We start from the raw sequence: 20,668 nt of genomic DNA, 5'->3' as shown, positions 1-20,668 counted from the left end.
ATGGACTGCTATAAATCCATTTATCTCTATTAATATTAATACACATAATTTTTTTCCCCTTTCCTGAAAGGGTAAGCAATTCTTACTTCCTTCCTTCACCTTTTGAGGTAGGACATTTATGTGCAGAGCAGTGGTTGCTCTCTTGGAAAGATGCAGCTCATGATTGATGCAGAATATTTGGGAGTGAAAACGTCTTGTGAAAACACACAAAGTTCTTTCTCCACGCTTTCTCTGTGCATCTTATTGACTGTCAGAAAGCAAGGCTCAAAACCATCTCTATTCACATACATAAATATGTATGTAAGATAGTAAGCAATAAATACAGCTGAGTGCCGGTGTCAGAGGAAACAAAGATGGCTAAAAAAAAAATCCAAATTTCCTATTTTTAGTAGTTCTATTTAAAAATTGTTTCTAAAACATAATCTTAAAGATGTAATTTTTTGGGGCAGTTTTTTTGTCTCAATGAAGATCTATTGGAGGGGTATAGTGGGACAGGAAACAACAGAAAATTGTTATCTGGTGATTAGGAAAGGGGACAGCAGAAAGCCAGGAGGTCATATTAAGGTGCAGAATCACACAGCTTGGTTTCATACATGTGTTTTGGTTTTACTACCAGCAATAAACTAAAAGTGCACTCTCTGGTGGAAGCATACCCTTTCAGGGATGAATGAAAGGCCTAATTGGATCATTTTATAAATTATGGAGCTAGCAGCCCTGCTTGTATTAAGCATTACTTCTGGCAGAGATGAAATTGTCAAACTTTCTATCAATCATGGTGGTCTGAGAAGCTCTGTTAAATTTTTAGGATAATATATTTAATACTGTTCATGTTAGGTCATACTTTTTTGCATATGTTGCATTATTTTTATCCTGAACTAGAAACTATTGCATATTATTTTGTTAGTTTGGTATTTTGAAGATTGAATTGTTTTCTGTAAGATAGACTTTCCATTAGTGACTGGGTGTCCTGGGCAGATGTTTTGACCTTTCTGTGCTGCAGAGGAGCTTGAGGAGAAAACCTTGAAGTCACTATGAGGAGAGGATTAAAGATTGTTTAATAAAAGTATAAAGTAACCTAGATCACCAGTAGGCATTCCTTGTTTCACTCTCTCTAAGGAAAGGTCAGAGTTCTGCAGAAAGTTGCCTAGAGATAGCATAAAGAATCACAGTTAATGGACTGTGTGCTTTTGCTGTTTTCCTCAGTGGTCACTAAATTGAATTTTCATAATAGCTTTTTTCTTTTCATTTTTAAACATAGTTTTGTAAGCACTAGTAAAAAAAAACCAAACCAACTGTCAAAACAGTTCTTACTGCAGAGACTTGCTCTGAGGTTTTATTTGTAATTTGAAATGCATTGCAAAAGTTCACAGAGCATGTGCAAATCAAGCCTGGGAATATAAATAGCAGGAGATAGTTGATGTGCTTTTGCATGGATCTTAGACCAAAGCTCAGAACAAAGGAAAGAAGCAGGGGATTGTATTGTTCTTGCTTCTCTAGGGTAGGGGACACTCAGCTGAGTTCTGGTAGTAACTTCTGTAGGTGATATATGTGTAATATTATGTTTGGAACTGAATTGCAGATCCCTGAGGAGTCTGCTGTGAACAGACTCATTGCTGATGTTGCTTGGGGTTGATTGCTTTATTTTTTTTTCATCTTTCTGTGGTTTGAGGAGTATGGAAGTTATTCTGGCTCTCCCTATTTATTTATTATGGTGTCTGCCCTTCAGTCTAGTCTGTTGCTTGGAATATGTGCTTACCAAGGTTTCTGATATTAATTCTTTTAATTATTGTTATTTTCAGGATCCAACAAACCTGGATAAGTTCAATGTCTCAAACTTCTTTCATGTTAAGAACAACATAAAAGTAATTGATCCAGGTAAGGATGAATTGAAGATAGGCTGAGAAAACACTAATCCAGACATGCAAAATCTGAAGATGATGTTGTGGAATGGGCTCTCTTTTCTGGAAGGATATCTCTCAGTGCTTAGCTTATTATGCTTGTATCTGGTTTGTGGGGTTTTTTTAATCTACTGTTGGGCAAGCAAGCATCTCTTTCTATTTACCCAATCAGAGTAAGTGAGTATTATCTCAGATATGGAGTATCTAATATCTAGCAAACAATAAGCATACCAAGACAGAGGACAAGTGAAACTTGTAAAAATTAAATACTAAATTAAAATATTAACTAAATCAAATTCCACAGTCTAGTTCAACAACCTCCTCCCCCTACTGTCACATCTGATCCTGAGATTTTTGTATCACAGGCCTGGCCATTCACTGAGGAGATGAAGGACAGAAGTTTATATTGTACCTAACTGTATTTTGTCTTTATTGTTCTATAAAAGTTTTACAAGACTTGAATAGACTTATATAATTTCTAGTGGTTTGAAATTTTCATGATAGTTGGCTTGGCTTTTTTTTTCTTGTACATCATATTGGCATTTATTGTGCTATATTTTGGGTTACACTATCATTAGTGTTATGCATTGCTATTTGTCACTGTGTCTGGGGGAATATATATAGTTGCTAGATCTTTTCATTTTAAAAAGGTAGCATTTATATCTGGAAAAATTTTGTGTAATTTATGTAATAAACTGAAGGAGAACAAAATACAATGTTTCTTTTAATTCTGAGTGATTTAACTTTGTCTTACCTAGATGAAGAAAAGGCAAAATTAGATCCATCTTACTACTTGAAAAATACAAATACAGAGACCCGGGAGACTTTACTAGAGCTTTATAAGGAATTCAAAGGCGATGATATTTTAGCAGCTACTATGAAGGCTCCTGAAAAGAAGAAAGTGGATAAGCTGAATGCAGTAAGTTGATTTAATTTGTAGTTTGGTACTGATTGACTTCTTCACAAATGGTAATAGTTGTTTTTCTTCTTAGAGGCCGTATTGCTGTATAAACAAACACTGCTCCTTCTGTTTTCTCTCACACAGAAATTTGTCATAGATGAAAATATGAGAATCGTATCAGGATTCCTTAGACATGCATAGTATGTGTCAGTGAGTTTCTATTTGTTAAATCATTGCAAATGAACCTAAACATTTGAGGACTGAATCACAATAAGAAGGAAGAATCCTTGTGATGTGGTTATGTCTGTGTTGGCAGAAGCTTGTTCCCAGGTTGGAATCTCTCACTTCGAGTTTGTTTATCATTGCTTCCTGCAATTATTGGCAGAGAGAGCACACCTTAAGGGTAGTGCAAGTGAATCATTTCTGGTGTGGACAAATACATAAATCATCCACAGCTGCTCCTTCATTTTCTTTTTCCACTGGAATAGAGGGTTTAGTGGAGTATTTTAAAGGATGTTCTTCCAGGTGCATGTTCACGGTTGGCAAGAGAAACAAGTCATCTGCATTTAGATTTCCTACATCAAAGACTGAAATGGACAAGAGAGAGTATTCTTCTGTCCTTTATAATTCTGGGATGTGTGTGTCTACTTGCTTTGATTACACTTACATGAAAATTAACAGCAGTGCAGCATACAGCTTTTGATGAGAGGGCTTAGAGACAGATTAGGGAGGGTATGTGAGTAGGATCACAAATGCCCCCTTTTTGGGACATTGTAATGTTCAAATTAAAAAAAAAAAGGAGAAGAAAAAAGAGGGCAGAGGTAAGGATGATCTCTACACATATTGGGAAGTTGGATTTTCAGTTTATGACATGGATGGGCATAGCTGTAAACTTGCTTAGGATGCAGTGAAACCTTATGGAATGAGCAATAACCTGGCTGGACTCTTTACAGGCATTTCCCTGGAACTGCTAAACATGTCTCTGGGTTTATTAGATCTTTGTAATTTACTACAAAATCCATGTGTGACATTAACATTTCCCTTCTGCAGAATTACAGAGCTCAAAATAGACCTTGGGAACCATAGGATGGTGCCTCTGCACACAGCAGGGCCAGCTGTGGCAGGGGCTGATTTGCTCACCCCTGCAGTATCCCTGTGATTCACTGGATTTTCCTTCCACTCAGCAGCACTGGAGACTTCTACAGATATTTTGGCAGAAACACTCCTTGCCTATCTCTACCCATGGACACACAAATAAATTCTGATAATAGAATCTTTGCATAGTGATATATTAAACTGGAGTGGAAGCGTTAAGCCCCTTTGGCTCAGCACATGAGCAGCCTTAACTACAGTTTCATCAGAGCAAATGTGGGCAACAGATGGAGAATTATCACTGCACTGGGTATTTTTTTCTTTCAGTAGGAGCTAGAGCAGAAAATCTGCCTTCAGAAGGATGGATTTGTGTGTTTCTAATGCTTATGTAGTATCTTTGGTAGATAAATTCTAAGATCTTGCTTTTTCCTTTGCAAACAGGCTCACTATTCCACTGGAGCTGTAAGTGCTTCCTTCACCTCCACTGCAATGGTGCCTGAAACTACCCACGAAGCAGGTACCAGAACTACCTACCTACAAATCATTTATTTATTTCTAAATTTCCAAGTGGGCTCCTTAGCACATATACATTTCTGAGGGTTGAAGGAATGCAGTGGTAGTTGGTAGGTGCTGATGCCATGGAAATGTATTCCCTGACCAGATATATCCTTACTTTCCAGTGAGGTTGTTCTGAAAATACTGGAGCAATTACTATCAAGCTTTGTCTTTGAATGACAGTTACTTCTTTTGAACCAAACTTAATGAGACATTTTCTATGCTCAGGGATGATGAATTAACATACCCCTTTTTCTAAGTTAGGAATGAAATATTATCTCTCCTCAGATACCATACAAAACCTTCCCCACTTTTTTGGCCTACCCCAGTATTAGAACAGCAGCAAATTTTGCGATGGTGACTTTTGGTTTACTGCTTTTCACACGAAAATACATTCTAATACACAAAAAAAAAAGCCTTTTATTCTCCAGCCTAAATGCATATGTGTAAGATTTATTTAGTCTGGGTATTGATTAAATAGCTGAGTCATTAGTATTTCCAGTTGAGAAAGTTGGGCACTAAAATTTAAATTGCACATACATAGGCAAAGATTGAACACATTGTTAAAAACTATATTTACCAAATTTGGTTCCTTTACTTGATAAGTTACAGTGGTTAGAAAGTGGCTGAGTACAGAAAATATCTGACTAAGTGGACATTTTGAGAAAATGGGAATGGAAACATCACAGATTGATCCTTCTATTTAACTTACCAGTAATGTGTCCAGTAACAGCTTCAGTTGTTTTCAGAACTGGGTACGTCTCTGTATGTCAGCAGTTTGTGGTTGACTGATGACTACCTGCCTGGCTTCCAGGATTGACAAGAAGCAATTTGGGTTCAAAGTAGCATTTGTGGTTGGTAGGCATTGCTTGAAAATTATAGTTTGTAATACTGAATGCTTCTGGGATTTAAAATATACATTATTTGGTTGGTTCTCAAAGAGTTGGTGGTTTATTGTAATGGAAAGTGTTTTGCACAGAGATTAATGCAAGATTGTCTTAGATGGATTGTAGAGTAGGACCCCTCAAGACTCAGTCTCACAGGAGAAGAGGTCAGACAGTAGGTTCTATGAAATGGTTACTGATAATTTTTAAGGATTTCTAAAGAGCAAGCTTACAGAGTTTAATTACTGTCTTTTGCTTTGATGCAGCTGCTATTGAAGAAGATGTTGTGAGATACCAGTATGTGAAGAAGAAGGGATATGTGCGACTTCACACAAATAAAGGAGACCTGAACTTGGAGCTGCACTGTGACATGGTACTGTGCCCCATAAGATGTACTTCTGTAGATAGCAACCAGAATTAGAGCTGGCCATGGAAATGTTTATATATATATCTAAATTCATTAACTGTATATATTTACACTATATGTGTAATTTTTCTCTGTGACTAGTCCCATCATTTTAGTGCACTGCCTGCAATATGTCAAGGTACATGTTCAGAGCCTCAAAGGGTCAGGATTAATGACCCAAACAATGACCAGGATGGAAGAGAGCAAAGAGAAGGCAGAGCACAGTAAGGAGGGAATAATCCAAGGTTACACAAAAGTTTACTGACAGAATCGGGGAAAGAACCTCACTGAAACCAAGAGCAGTCTGTTAGTCTGAGTCCATGTTGTTAAGATCTCCACAAATGGTTAGATTTGTTTCTAAAGCCTAATCTTTATAGAACAAACCTAAACGAAAACCTTAGAATATGTTTTTTCTTCCTGTTGTCCCAGTTCTTAAACTTCAAGTTTTCAAACACCTTCCCTTTGCCATTAAGAGAAGTTTATTTAAAAAAACAACAGACTGGAGTTTTTTGTAGTCTATACAGTCTGATTCTGGGAGAAATCAGTGGCTCTTAAAATAATAAACATGGCAAGACTTCTGATAGATGAATGAGTTGTGGCGACAGTGATGTCTCAGACGTCACTGCTTGGGTAGTGTGTTTGCTTATTTATTTGTACAGCCACTTCTATAAAAGGAAAGAAGTTTTCAAACCTTCGATGGTTTCCTGGGATTTTTGTCTCAGGATATAATAGGCCTGAAAGTTGGTATTTTAAGAAGTTGAAGGATGTGAATGGGGGTTTAAATGGTAAAACTTCTGTTTCTTGTGAGGCTCACAAAGCTTAAGGGCAGTGGTGCTGGGTAGGAGCTGGGGTGCCTGGTGTGAAATCCAGATGTACTAGAAGAATGTATCCATTTTTGCATGCAAGGATGAAAAAGGAGCAAACAGCCTTCTGGCTTTCCCTTCTCTTCCTTTCTCTCACATGAGTAAGAAGCAAGATATGTGTAAACATCTCAAGCTGATCTCTGCAAACAGCATGAGAATCTCCACAGCAGTGTATGGTGTTAGTAATTCTGTAGGTCTCTGTCATCCCTACAGGTGTTTTCCATGCTCTGAAATAGTAACACTGTAATAAGGCAAAAAGCAGAGGATGTGAGTACAGCAATATTTAGGGGAAGTGGCAGAACGAGCAGATTGCATTGAATCATTTGTTTTGCCATATGTTCTCAAACTGGCTCCTGGCTAAAGCAGGCTGACTGCAGCTATTCTTGTCAGCATGGGCTTTTTGGCCACATGTGTGACCAGTGTCACTCAGTCCTGAGGACCCAGGCTCAGTTGCTCATTATAAACTTCTTATATGATATCCATTGTGTTTCCTCTTTTTCCAGATGAATCCTATTCATCCACCGTTCACACACACAGTTTCCTCATGCACAGCCTGGAAGTGTGCTCTGTTTTACACAACCAGACACGCTCCAGTGCTGGCCTCCAGCCATCTGTGCCTTCATGTCAATTAAATCTCTGTGAATTTAGCAGACCTTTGGCACTGCAGAGGGGAAAAAGACATATATTTAGAATAAATAGGAAAAACTTGCTGCTGTAGGGAGGTTTTCACAACATCCACCTTAGGTCATCATGCTAGGTCTGTGAAATCAGTTCTTTCCGGGAGGCATTTGTTTTTCTCCCTCTACTAAATAAGGAATTTGTGCTTCTAACTTTGGTTTTCCTGAGTCACACTGAGGTCAGCTCAGTGCAGACAGACAAACATATTACAAATATATAGCACATACATAGGTTACAAACATATATACACATCAGCTACAGTGAATCTATTGAGACTGCAAAGATCCAGGTAGAAAATGGGAAAGTGCCAAAATCTAAACATTGTTAAGCACTTCCAGTTCACCCTGCTTGTGAATATGCGTGGCAATAGTCTTAATTAATCATATGCCAAATTTTTATGAGCTTTTCTGCCTTATCCAGTGCACAGGCTGGACCAGTCCTGGGAGCTAATTGGAGCTAATTTATATAAAGGTTTTGGATTTCCTGTCAAAGTGTATAGTGTGGGTAAGGTCCTTAAATGCAGTCAGGGGAACAGGACTGTACCATAATGCTCACTCAAATTAAACAGCACAGGGTTTTTTTAATTGCTGAAGGATATCCTGTGCTCTGGTCATTTTGGAAGCCACCATGACAATGATCATAATTTCACAGTACTTCAAATATATGATTGTGAAATGTTTAAGGAAGCTTGAGGATGAAGTTGCTATAAAAATATGACAGATAAATACCTGTGTCTGGTGGTAGAACTTGCAACATTTAAATTACATTTTTAAATAGTCTTATGGTTGAGATTTCAATACATACTTTGAGGTGAAGTCCCCTCACTAAAATAGAGAGCAGCTCTCTACGATGGTATGTGTACGGAGTCTGCAGTTGGATTTTCATGCCTCTTGTCTGTATTTAAGCAAAATACTCCTGTTGTGCTGTCAGCAGTCAGCACTGCTTCTGAAATCTGCCCAGTATCTGTTGCCTTCAATAGTCTCCTTGAGCACTCACTCCCTGTCCCTTCACAGCTCTGTTGTCTCCTTCCTTTCCTATTTTTGTGGGCTATTTGCCAGTGTGGATTTTTTGTAGTTCAGTCTATATGTACATGTGGAAACCTTTGTTTAAAAATAAATATAGGGTTCTTCATATACTAGTATTTTAAGGTGCCAGTCTGTAAGATTGATAGTGATGAAATTCTTCCTAGCACCAAAAACCTAATCAAGAAATGTTTTGTATTGATCCAGGGCAGGAAATCAGTGTTGCAATGTGATTGAAGTCATCAGTTACTTTGTGACAAGATTCAGAAAGAGTATGAAATAGGACTAGAATCCAGATATTTTCAGTGCTTGAAATCACTTGTTCAGAGCACCAGAAAACTTCACTCAGGCTCCAGAAGGATGGTGTGTGGTTTCAGTCATTGACCTGAAAAAAGACAATAAAAAGGCTTTGGAAGATAAGCTGGGTTTTTCTGCACCCTTTTGAATTTGTGCCTTGCATGAGCAAAGGTACCATTCTCTCTTGGGATCACAGCAGTGTGCAGCTGCTTTTTTTCTGGTCATTTGTTTTTCTTTCAATCTCCTATTCAGATACAGTATGTTCCTCCTGATGGGGACTAATCAGATGGCCATTTGTAGGGACATTTTCCAGGAAGCTGAGTTCAGCTGTGCATAAGCAGCATTTGTTGTATACACTAATTGGATAAAAATTTACAAAAATTCTACTTGCCAAAACTAATTCTGGCAAGTACAGAAGATTTAACATCCAACAAGTGTTATTCTTTCAATTCTAGTCCTATGCATGTCAAACACATAAATTCTGAGGAAATAACTGATGAAAAGCAATGAATGTCACTGAATTTCTTGTATTATATTTTATTTTTTATTTGTGTATGTGATACATGTGATTTTTTTTAATCTCAAGTTCTTTTAGTTGCTTTGATCAGAATGCTGCTGGAAACAACTGCATATTATCTATGTGTATTCTGCTGTATTAGTGACTATAGTGATGGAGTTTTACCTTGTAGGTGGTTTAGTATATATTTTTAAAAGTATATGTCTACATAATATAAATAAATATGTAAATGTAAATATGTAAATGTAATGCTCCAGAAGACAAATGATGTCAAAATGATGAACTTGTGGTTTGATGTTCTATCTCCCTTTTCTGCTGGGTGAGTCCTCTGCATGCAGGTGGTCACTGGGGAGATGATCTGGTGGTTCAGCACATGCCAAGAGCTGCAATCAAATACTCATCAAATACTAATCTGTAGCTGCCATGGCAGGTTTAATAAATCCGCTTGTCTCTCTCAGGTTTAATACTTTAAGGTTTAAGGGTAAGATGGCAAAACAAGAATATGAGATGGATTTCAAAGCTCCATGACACTCCACAAATGCTTTTTGAGGTTTTAGGGCCTGGCAAACTCTGCTTAACGATGATGTCTTGGCTTAGCTTCCCAAAGAAGCTGTTACTCTACAAACATTGATGTTTTAATCTTTTTAGGCCCTCTGACCTGTTAAATATGCCTGTGATCTATAAATGTGTAATCCAGCCCCTATTCTTTGAAATCATCTCTCCTTTTGTGTGAGGGACTGTTCTGAAGATCAGAAGCCTGTAAACTTCTTATCCATTTCCAGTGGCAAAGAAGTGAGGTGCTGAAGAAGTCCTTTGACCTCCTGGCATGATGAGGTTCTCCAGTCTTCCTGAATCTCTCATTTTCTTTCTGATTTAAACCTCCATTCTACTTGCTTTCTATCAACATGATATTGGCACTGTCTGGGAAATAACTGGCTGATGTTTTACTAGTATCTGTTCATTTGGTGATAGGATTGGAGGGATGAAATACAGTGGTCTCGGAATGGTTGTAATGGCTTATTTCATATTTTTTCATCAAAATAGGCTATTATAGGAAGAGCTGCAACTCTCAACTTTGAGAGATCTTGTCAACAGAAACTAAGAACAAACAAAGCTGTGTTTTTCCAGTAGAAGAGCTTCATATGTTTTAAAAAAATGTTTGTTAAGAGAGGATGTTGTTACTTCTTGGTGTGTTTTTTCCTCCAAGTGGTACAATAGCAGACAGATCTATTGCTCTTTGGGACTGAGAGTAGGATGGCTTTGCACAGTCATCTTGATGAGCAGGTCACTTCTAGGTTGTTCTAAGTGATTGGAAGCTGATATTTTAATAGTTTTAACTTTGGGGGCACAACACCCTGTCCTGGTTTAACTCCACTCAGCAGCTAAGCCCCACAGAGACACTCACCCACTCCCCCACCAGTGGGATGGGGGAGAGGACCAGAAAAGGGGAAAACTTGTGGGCTGAGGTAAAGGCAGTTTAACAAGTAAAGCAAGAGCTGCACACATAAGCAGAGCAAAGTAAGGAATTAATTCCTTATCCTTCCCAAGGGCAGGCAGGTGTTTAGCCATCCCCAGGAAAGCTGGGATCCATCACCGTTATATTTACTTGGGAAGACAAACATCATCCTTTTGAATGTCCCCCTTCCTCCTTATTCCCACAGCTTTACATGCTGAGCCACCTCCCCATGAACCTGTCCCTGCTGCCCTGGGTTGTCTGTGTGTTTTCCTGGCAGCCACTGGCACTGAGTAATTGGAGGAAGGGCATTTTGCACATTTGGACCTTTTCTGCCTTCCCAACTGCCCTGGCAAGCTGGATCTGGGAAGGGAATTGATTGTGCCCCTTGATTTCTGACATTTCCAGACACGAGGAGCAGACATCCCATACCAGCTGTGTCTGCCACTTAGTGATCCCAAACCCGAGGGTGAGGTGGGTGGTTTGGAGTTACACAGCTGCTGCTCTTCATCTTTCTCTGACGTGTTTCTTGTTTGTACCTTGGCTGCTCCGATGAGAGCAGGGTGACCTTGGGTAGTGACAGCTACCAGAGCTTCTCTGTCTAGCGTGGAAATTGTTACAGGTTGCATCTTCAGAAGAGGTGGAATTTATATGCAGGCAGTTGCAGATTGATGAAATGCCAGGGAGCCGCCGTGGGACCTGCGTTACTCCAAGTTTAAAGCTCCTGGAGGTTGCTTGAGCAATTAAAGTTGCATCCTCATTTAGACTGTACCCACTTGTTTACCAGTCCGTCCTCATCAGCACCAGCCCTTCACTCTGCTTCTGACAAGCTCCTTAACCCTTGTGGGATGACAAATTTGGAGAGGGCAGTAAAGGGGGGAAGAGTATTGTTTTCTACCACTCAAGTAAATGAGTAACTGTGGCTGACTCTGTCTCTACTAGTTCTCTGGAGAACTAGTAGTTAACACTGACAAATTACATGACTGAATTAGATGCCTTGTTTCTTTTGAGTTGTGCTCAGCTAAACTGATTGATTGTCCCTGTGTTTGCAAAAATGTGAGAAGTAAAACTGAAGTGTGTCATCTTTTTACAGGCATCTTGTCTAAGCTGAGCATCTTGCTTAGACTTCAAAAGTTTTCAGTAACATCATGAACGTCAGTATTGTGGAAGAAATGCCTTTTAAAAGTGAAATTTAGCTATCTGCTGAAGTCTTTGCTAAATAGCTGATTAAATTACAGTGAGTTTCTGTGTAATGAAAATGAATTAATTCTGCTCTTTGTTCTAAGCAAACTTGGAGGCTTTGAGGTAGCAAAATAGGCAAAAGTTTGCTATCAAGTCAGCAATCTATTTCCCAAGGCATAGTTAGCTTGTTCTGATGCTTTTTTATTATCAGTAGGAGTCTGGCTGAGTGTTTTACCCCACAGTGCCCCAATGCTTTCATGTCTCCCAGTGCTCAATCTCTGGAACTGTGCTCTTCTGATCACAGATCACAAATTGCCTGAACACATTTGCTGTTGGTATAACCAGATTGAGAACTGTGTCCCTTAGATGAACTGTGGCTTTCTTGCACTGAACCACCATAGGCAGCTGTTGTTTGCCACCATCACCTGTCAGTGGCTGGGTCCCTCTCTCACACTGGGGAGCTGTTAGCAGGAAAGTGGAGCTGGCAGGGAGTGGTGTTTAGGTCTGGAGTAAACTTTTCTCCTGCAGGAAATGTCATGGGCTTCCCACAGTGAAAATCTTCCCCTTCTCTTGCAGTGGGCTTTGTGGAGTTTTGGGTTTTCTTGTCCTTCTTGCTGTGAAACAAATGGAATGTGCTCATAGTTCATTGGTGCAAAGTGAAACACCGTGATTTAAATGGCTTTCCAGAACAGTATTGGACACTGAAACATTTACATGTTTCCTTCCATGGCTTGGAGGAGGAAACAGACACTTGCACCTGATGGATGGTTATTCCTGAAATTGTACCATTACATTTAGCTCTGAGTAAGGCCCCAAAAAGCCATGCTTTTATTGTTGAGTTCTCTTTTGTGTGATGGATAGGCTGAGTGCTACAGATTGAAATGTAGGGGAGAAACTAAGTTTAAACTTTACCATATCACCTCTTTATGGGCTCACGCATTAGAAGAGTTGCTGAATGAACAATTACACGGTTGAAAATGCTCTATGTAACACTACATAAATGGATTAAAGCAAAACAAAATACACCTTGCATTTTAAAGGGGATCTATGTTAAGAAAATGGAAAGCTTCGTTTGAAGCTTTAGGAATTTCCATCACTAGTTCATGCCTCTTAGTAGCAGAATTCTGGCATTTGTGTGATAAGATGAAGGCTGTAGAATGCAATTTTAATTTGAGAGGAATGAGCTTTTCATTATTTCTTACTTTGAAACATAGGGTTAATGAGCATATAGCAAGGCTCTGTAGTTTAATGCCACTACTACAGTTCATCCAATTTAGAGAGAAAAAAGAAAGAAAAGGGAAGTGGAATTAGCACAAGAAAATTATACAGATGTGCGAATGACAGCTTCTGAATGCTTAGTGTGAAATTTCCCTTCAAGGTTCGTGCACATCCTCAAGGGATGGAGCATTTTGAAATGATTAGCTCTTCACATAGTAAAGCCTTTTTCCTTGCAGTCATGGCAACAACTCAGGAGCTCTCCCCTCTTTTCCAATCTCTGCACCTTGGCAACAGGAGTGCTGCAGGTTTTTCATCTCCTCCTGTTTGGCTCTTCGCTGCCCAGTACAGATTCTGAGTTAAGGTAACTTTTGCAAATGTAATGACCCATTTTAACTAATGAGAAAGAGCAGCTGCAGACTGGAAAATCAGATAAGGACCTGGCTTGGTTGGTCCCACCCTTCAGTCTAGGGATGCAGCAGGAGAGATGAATTTTACCTGGCTTGGAGCCACCCTTGCTGGCAAAATGGAAACTGAAATTGGCTCGGATAAAATCTGCATTTATCCTAGGAGTTTGTAGTAAGCAGTCAGGGGTTTTTTTTTCTGTTTTGCTTTGGTTTTCTAAATTGTATATTCCTTTCTTCAGTGTTCTCCCAGTTTCATGATTTCACAGCCTCCTTTCACTGCTGTTTTTGCAGGGTCATTCTTTGTAGCAATCTCTTTTAACTCTGAAATTTGTCTGCACATAGTAACTGGTAGAGTGCTGATGTTTCCATGCTAGTAAGTGTGTTAGCTAAATGGAGACTTAAACCTACTTAGAAAACCATTGGGCTGTGGCCCCATTAAATATATATATCTGTGAGCCAAGCAAAGCATTTGTGGCATCTTCTGGGATAAGTACTCTTCTAGATTCCTGTCTCAAAGCATTTATTAAAATTTTACTGCTTGTCTTGGGTGTGAATTTTCAGCAGTTGAAAGACAGTTATCTGGCATCTACAAAATAAATAGGGAGCACAGTTGGAGCAGGTGACTCATTTTTGGTATAAATAAAATTTTTCTTCTTACTATTTGTCATTTGGAAAGAGAAATGTCTTTAGCTGAAGGACATCATAGAGACATTGCATTCACTGACATGGTCCCACCCTGACCTAAGAAAAGGAGTCTTTCTCAGGACTTCTCTTCCTTTGGTCAGAAAAGCCTTCCACAACTTTTAAATTCTCCATTTTTTGGGCTGTTACTGCATCATTCTGAGAAGATATTGCAGTAGATTTAAAGCATTGTATTCTGTTGGTGGATTTCAGATCAGGTTAACAGGGTGACATTTTTCCCTTGGCTTCCTTACGTATTGGTCTAAGTTATTTCCTGCTTAATGTAAAAGGGATAAAGAGGGAAAAATTAGCTGTTGCTGTTGAGGCCCTTTAAGGCAAAACCAGTCAGAACTAAAAAGAGAGCCTGGAGCACAGTCATTGATGAAAGAACAAGATACCTCCTGCATTTCCAGGTGCCTTGGCCCCCTCCTCCTTCAGAAATGGTATAAGGCAAGTGGTGTGCAGGAAGTTTCTGAAGAAGGAGACAGCTTTGCATTCAGAGACTGGGAGTCTGACCCTGCCACAAGATCTTACACCAAACAGCAAGTCAGGCTTGTTTATGTGTATTTATATGTCATCAGTCTTTGTAGTTGGAACAAAGACTTCAAAGACTGGCCTTGTTTGTATGGTCGGTGCAGAACACAACTTCATTACTGAGGATCTGCACCTTCTCCATAATCCTCAAGACTTTTTCTCTTGCTTTGGACAGGATGTTGCTTTAAAAAATCCCTGAAATGTGCTTGGCAGTGTGAGATTTGGCAAGAACATTAACTGCTTTGAATAAATCAGATAATCTGAGCCAGATATTCTAGATCTACAGCATGACTGAAACTGGGGTTTATTACTGATTGAATGCAAACCTTATTTGTGTCTACTAAAAAGCACTATAAAAGGTAGTGGTAATGTTGCTAAGGAACTGTTTACCTGCCAAATGTATCTCAGTGATGCATGAGGTGACCATGGGAACCAATTTGGTGGCAATTATTTAAAGAAAACCTTGCAGTGAAATGACTATTGCATATATACTAAATATTCTCAAGTTACATTTGAACAGCTTATTTCTGGGAAAGGGTATAATAGCTAGAAATCCATTTAGAGAGAAGGGTCAGCACAGGTCCTGCATGAAAGTACATTACTAGAGCCAGTTTTTTGATGTATATTTAAGAAATCATGTTTTAGAAATAAACAGGGAATCTGTTTTGGGTTATCAACTTTGTGCAAATTTAAAATTATTTGCTGTCCATTCCTAGGGGACTCAGTCTTTTGCCTGGTATCATTTTTTGTAAAAAATTAATTACAGGTTGCTGTATTCCCCCTCGAGAACTTATTAACTGTGTCTCCCTCTCCAAAGAGTGCTTGGCTCTCATGAGATAAAGTGCCTTAGGCTAAAAGCTGCTGATTCCATTTCTGATTCATAAAGAAATTATTCATAAATAAACTTATTTTTATCCTTACTGACATTTTCCACAAGTAATAGCTAATAGCAAAACACTAGGATCAAGGCTGTTATGATATTGTCTTATAAAGGAAGCATGTGCTGCACAAGTGATTCCTCAGGGGTTGAATTTTGCTAAAAAAAATCAAGTACAAAGATTATTTTAAAGCATATAGGTTGAATTTTTTTTTTTTTTTTAATCCACATTTACTCTAAACATTGAAACTGTCAGAAAACCTCCTGTTACTTGATAGAGTTTTTATGGAATATAGTTACTTATGAGGTGCCCCCAGGATGCCACCAAAGTACATGTCTTGGTGACATTCTACAATAAAGCTATTATGGTACCATTACCATTTAACTCAGTAATCAGTTCTGTAGGAAATCTGAAATAATGGCTGGTGTAAGATTAAAATTTGCTAATTTTTTCACTTGTGACCCAGCTGTCATCTGAGTAGAATAATTAAGAAGGTATCAACATAAAGAATTTATAATGACAGGTAAAGTTTGTTTGGAAAATTAAGAGACATTTCAATGTAAATAAAGAGGGGTGAGAATGATTGTGTTTCAGGTGAGAAAATACAGCAAATTGAAGTTCTGTAGGGTCTGGATGAATACTTGTATGGACTGGCTTTTCAAGAGGTGGAGATTATTTCATCATTAAATTATTATTATCAGGCTGGCCTTGGGTTTGGTTTGTTTTTTGGGTTTTTTTTTGCTTTTAAGTCACTTCAGGTTGCATGGCTGAGTCTCTGTCTCTCAGCAGCTCCCAGACCAAGAGTGATATCACAGCAGTGCAAAGTGAATTGGTGCCTTTCACAAAGACAAATCCTGTGTGTGCTCACTTGCAGCTCATGCTGGGGCTTTACTTGACAGCACATCCAGCAATAAGGATATTTTTAAGGCCTGTAAGAACTCAGATGTGATCTTTTGTAACACTGAAATAGACTTCTGCACATAATCCACAGTGGGGCTGGCAAACATGTCCAAGTATAGAAAACAGGCTGTTTCTGTACTCGTGTTTGTGTGTCTGAAGGTATTTTAGTATTGCAGAGAAGGGAACACATACAATTATAGTGGAAGGATGATTAGGTGGAAAGTAAAGTTATTCAGAAGGTACTGTTTGAATGTCATGGCTCATAAATTCACCAAATAACTTTAATTTCCACTGTAATAGTGAATTAGAAGTTCGCAATATATTTAGCTTTTTTTTTTTAATTCGGAATTTTGAAAACTATCCGGTTTTTTATTTTTTCTGTGATCCAGTGACTTGGGTCACACCCATTGTAACTTCCAAGTGATGAAGAGAACCAAATGCTTCTCTCCCAGTTAGCTTCAATGTACTCACTTTCAAATAGTGGAGCAGAGAAGGCAGTTTTTTTCTCCTCTGGTAAATTAACATTTTCAGTGCTAGAAACCCCCCTGTGGAACAGAATTGTGATGCAGTGCTGGAACTCAGTTACTTACAAGTCTCTGAGCTTACCTGTGTTCACCATCATGATGTCAACTGGGAACTCCCATTATCTGAGCTAATGTTCAACACTTCTTTGTGCTAATTGGAAGGTCAGGGTTTAATTTATTTAACACAGTTTGTCTCTCCAGTGTACATTTAAAGAAGGTGTATTTCAGGCTTTTCCTGGAGACAGAGCCTCCAAGCTCTCCAAGTCCTACATGTTTGTTTCTATGTAAAAAGTGATTCTTGTAAGCACTGTAATGATTATTTAAAGGTTGTGCTTAATTAAAACTTCCAATTGTCTTTCAGACACCCCGAACATGTGAAAACTTTATCAAGTTGTGCAAGAAGAATTATTATGATGGAACAATTTTTCACCGATCAATTCGGAATTTTGTGGTGAGTATTAAAAAACTCAAAATATCCCACATATTTAACTTATCTCAGTTTTAGTTTCTTCCATGCATGACAACTTGCACTGGATATCTATTAAATATACCATCAGAATTAGGGCTGTCCTAACCTATGCCATGTGTATTTATGGGTGTTACTAACAATTGTCTCTGACTAACGTTGTCACTCAGAGCATCACTGCATTCAGCACCCAGACAAAACCTTGAGGAGTCATTGCCTTGGCTCTTGTTATCTTCCCCAAGATGTGGGTGGGTGGTTAATGAACAGAAGGAGGGAGAGGGAAGTGGTAATTTAGATAAGTAATACTATGGCCTGTTGAAATCCCATTCAGATGAAACTTTAGCAAGCATCTGAATTTATGTTTCAGGTTGTGGTACTTGGATATTATCATCCTTTCCTAGTGTGCTCCAGCACTGGGTGCCAGAGCAGCTTGTGTTCCAGAACTATGTCTTTGGGAGTCAAAGGTCTTTATTTACAGAGGTACAGTCCAGGCAGCTTAGGATATTGTAGCTGCCCTGTAGCTTCCTTTCAGAAGAATTAGCAACCTGATCCTGAAGGCAGAGCACATGTCACAAGGAACATCACTGGATGTTACATTTTGTCCTGTCATCCTACAAAAAGCCTTTTTTTCTTTTGACAGCACTGTATATTTCAGTTCATAGTTAAACTCACAACTAAAATTGTGCATGTGTGCTATTACTTTGGAACTGATTGTGTCACGCTCCCTCCACTAGCATTAAAGCACTGGATATTATTTCTGTAGATCCTGCAAGTACAGTGATTATTGCACTGTTTTGTTACTGAAAGATTAGTTTCACATGAGAATTTTTCCTACTGGAGGTAATGAGTGGGATACAGATTCAGATACAAAAAATATTCCATATTCTCCCTTTTCTTGCCTTCCCATCATGTGGAGGATTGGTAGCAAAATGTAAAGCCTTTTCATTTCTAAAAGCAGTGCATCATCAGTTAAAAAGCAGATTCTGATTCAGCACATTATAAAAAGGATGATCTGGTTAACCCATTTGAGATTGGTTATTTTCCCTATTTACCCATAAAAGACCTATTATTTTTATAAAACTGCCATTCTGCTTATGGATAAGCAGCGTCAGGGATGGCAGCCAGCTGACAAATAAGCTCCAAATAAATGGTAATGGTTTCCTTGTTGCTGACTTGTCAACATGACACAATATAGAAAGCAAAAAATTGAGCAGAATTGGCTTTTATGGTTTGTATTTAGTGTCTTTCCCATGGATGCATATGTAACACTGATTTAATTTTAATTCTGCAGATCCAAGGAGGTGATCCGACTGGAACAGGAACAGGTAAGGTTGAGTTTGAATCAAGTAAATTGTTCTCACTTCATGGACTATGTTGCTACATTTACTTCCAGACAATTTAAAATTAAAATTCTCTAAATGAAGATATGTAGTACATTGTGTTTACTTCAGAGCAGAGGTTTCATTGATACATTTTTATGACCATGTTGACTGTGTTCAGAATTTTATCTGATATATTCTCAGTCTAAAGCTTGGGCACTCTTCCATGAGGAACTCTTGCAGTTTTTGCTTCCTTTTTCCTTCAGAAAATAAATAAATGAAAATTATAATGACTTTACAACTGGTATTCCAGGGCAAAGAACAAAGGAGGAAACACAGTCATGCAAAGTTACTTTCAAATTCAGTGTTAATGAAATACTTGAGACCTACCTTGGAATTGGTGATTGGCCAGACACCATCTGTTCTCCCAGCTAGCTGACTTGTAAAGCCCAAGCTGCTCTTTTTGTAACTTCTAGGGATCACTGCTACAAAATTCTTCCTCCTGTTCTTTCTCTCTTGGTTGGAGATCTGGGAACAGTCATAGCAGGAATGGTGAGGAGGCAGAGCAGCTGAAGGGTGTCAGAGGATCACCCACCACAGAAGATAGGCCATGTAATACCTCTGGTCACTGCTGTAAATTTGCTCATTTTCCTCCTGCACCTTCTGTCTTCCACTTGTGGCTGTCACCAACATTCCTAGCTCCTCACCTGTTAAATACTTTGGATCTATTTACTTTGTAAATTATGTTAGTGTGAATTGCCCAACAGCTTTTCTTGTAGTGTATGTGATAATCAGTAGCTGCAGGATTTAAGACTAGTTAAAGGTTCAGTGTTTCAATGGCAAAAACCCATTAACAAGAATTGTTACCATCTATGCTTGGACTGTCAAATGTGATTTGATTTTTTTATACAGAAAGTTTTGGTTCAAATCCCAAAAGACATAATTAGGAACATCTTTTGAAATGAGAAATTAAAGAGGTGTCAGGAAACGGGAGAGATTTAATAGGTTGACTCAGACACCTCTCACCCTTGCAGGGTGGAGTTCAGATCCTGCTGTGGAATGAAAATTACCTTGCTGGTATCTTTGCTGTTTCTGTTTGTGCAATTGGCAGAAGTGCTGTAAGACAGCAGAGTTAACAGGGGCAGAGGACTGGCCTCACTGCTGCACTGAAGGGCAAGGCTCAGCTCCACTGACTTTACCAGTAGGAAATCAAATGCTAATAAGCACATAGGATGAAAATCCTCCTACGTATATTCTTTCACTTAAAAAAAGGAGTCTGATGACCTCTAGTATTTTCCATCTTGTTTTCCTCCTTGTCATTCTTAATTAAATATGAATATATCGCAGGCGAGGTGTCTCGCAAACATCTGTCAGGACTATTAAAGTTCTAATGAAATGAACAGTGTGCACTCAAATAGACATGAGTCTTGCAGATCTTTGGAGACTGGCTGTAATTATTATAGAGTCCAAATGGTGCAAATTACTTCTTTGCACCTGAATGGCTTTTATTTTTTGAAGACAGTTGAATCTTATATTTCTTTACCTAATTGCTTGTTGAGTATGATAATATCACAAGAAAATCTAAATGGAGAGCCTGTAGGCTGTAGATTGCTCTTGAACTGTCATGCCTTTGTGTTTAATACTTCAGTGAAGCTGCTTAGACAGTTCACAGAGTGCAGGTAGTCTGTCAGGATTTGTTCCTGACTACTGGATAGATGCAGGGGCACTTGACTGTGAGGCAGAAATTCCACTTGTATGTCTCGAGCTCTAAGAAGGTGGCCAGACCTGAGGCTTGATGTTCCCTTGGCAGCCAGAGGAGGGTTCAGCTCAGCAGCACTGCTTGAGCATGGCAGAAGGATTGATGCTCTCCTGGGCTCCCATGCTGTAAAAATGTTGGTCCATTGGTTTGTGCATTATTAATGTCATTGCAGACATTCACTTTAGGAAGGCTTTGGAGTAAAGCACTGGGATTCAGTACAAAGTACTTTTTTGCCTA

At 38.8% G+C, this 20,668-nt stretch overlaps 1 protein-coding gene across 1 annotated transcript in view; it reads left to right on the top strand.

Moving 5' to 3' along the window:
• The window catches only part of PPIL2 (peptidylprolyl isomerase like 2), a 66,357-nt gene that overhangs the window by 24,088 nt on the left and 21,601 nt on the right, over nt 1–20,668 (top strand). The window contains exons 9-14 of the mRNA XM_079322465.1: nt 1,800–1,875; nt 2,657–2,817; nt 4,333–4,408; nt 5,597–5,703; nt 17,249–17,338; nt 18,645–18,678. Coding sequence (XP_079178591.1) covers nt 1,800–1,875; nt 2,657–2,817; nt 4,333–4,408; nt 5,597–5,703; nt 17,249–17,338; nt 18,645–18,678 — 544 coding nt within the window. The remainder of the gene's footprint in view (nt 1–1,799; nt 1,876–2,656; nt 2,818–4,332; nt 4,409–5,596; nt 5,704–17,248; nt 17,339–18,644; nt 18,679–20,668) is intronic.

Source organism: Erithacus rubecula, assembly GCF_903797595.1.
Source record: "Erithacus rubecula genome assembly, chromosome: 19".
NCBI lineage: Eukaryota > Metazoa > Chordata > Aves > Passeriformes > Muscicapidae > Erithacus > Erithacus rubecula.
Note: the sequence above shows the minus strand (reverse complement) of the source record. Positions and strands in the feature narration are given on the sequence as shown.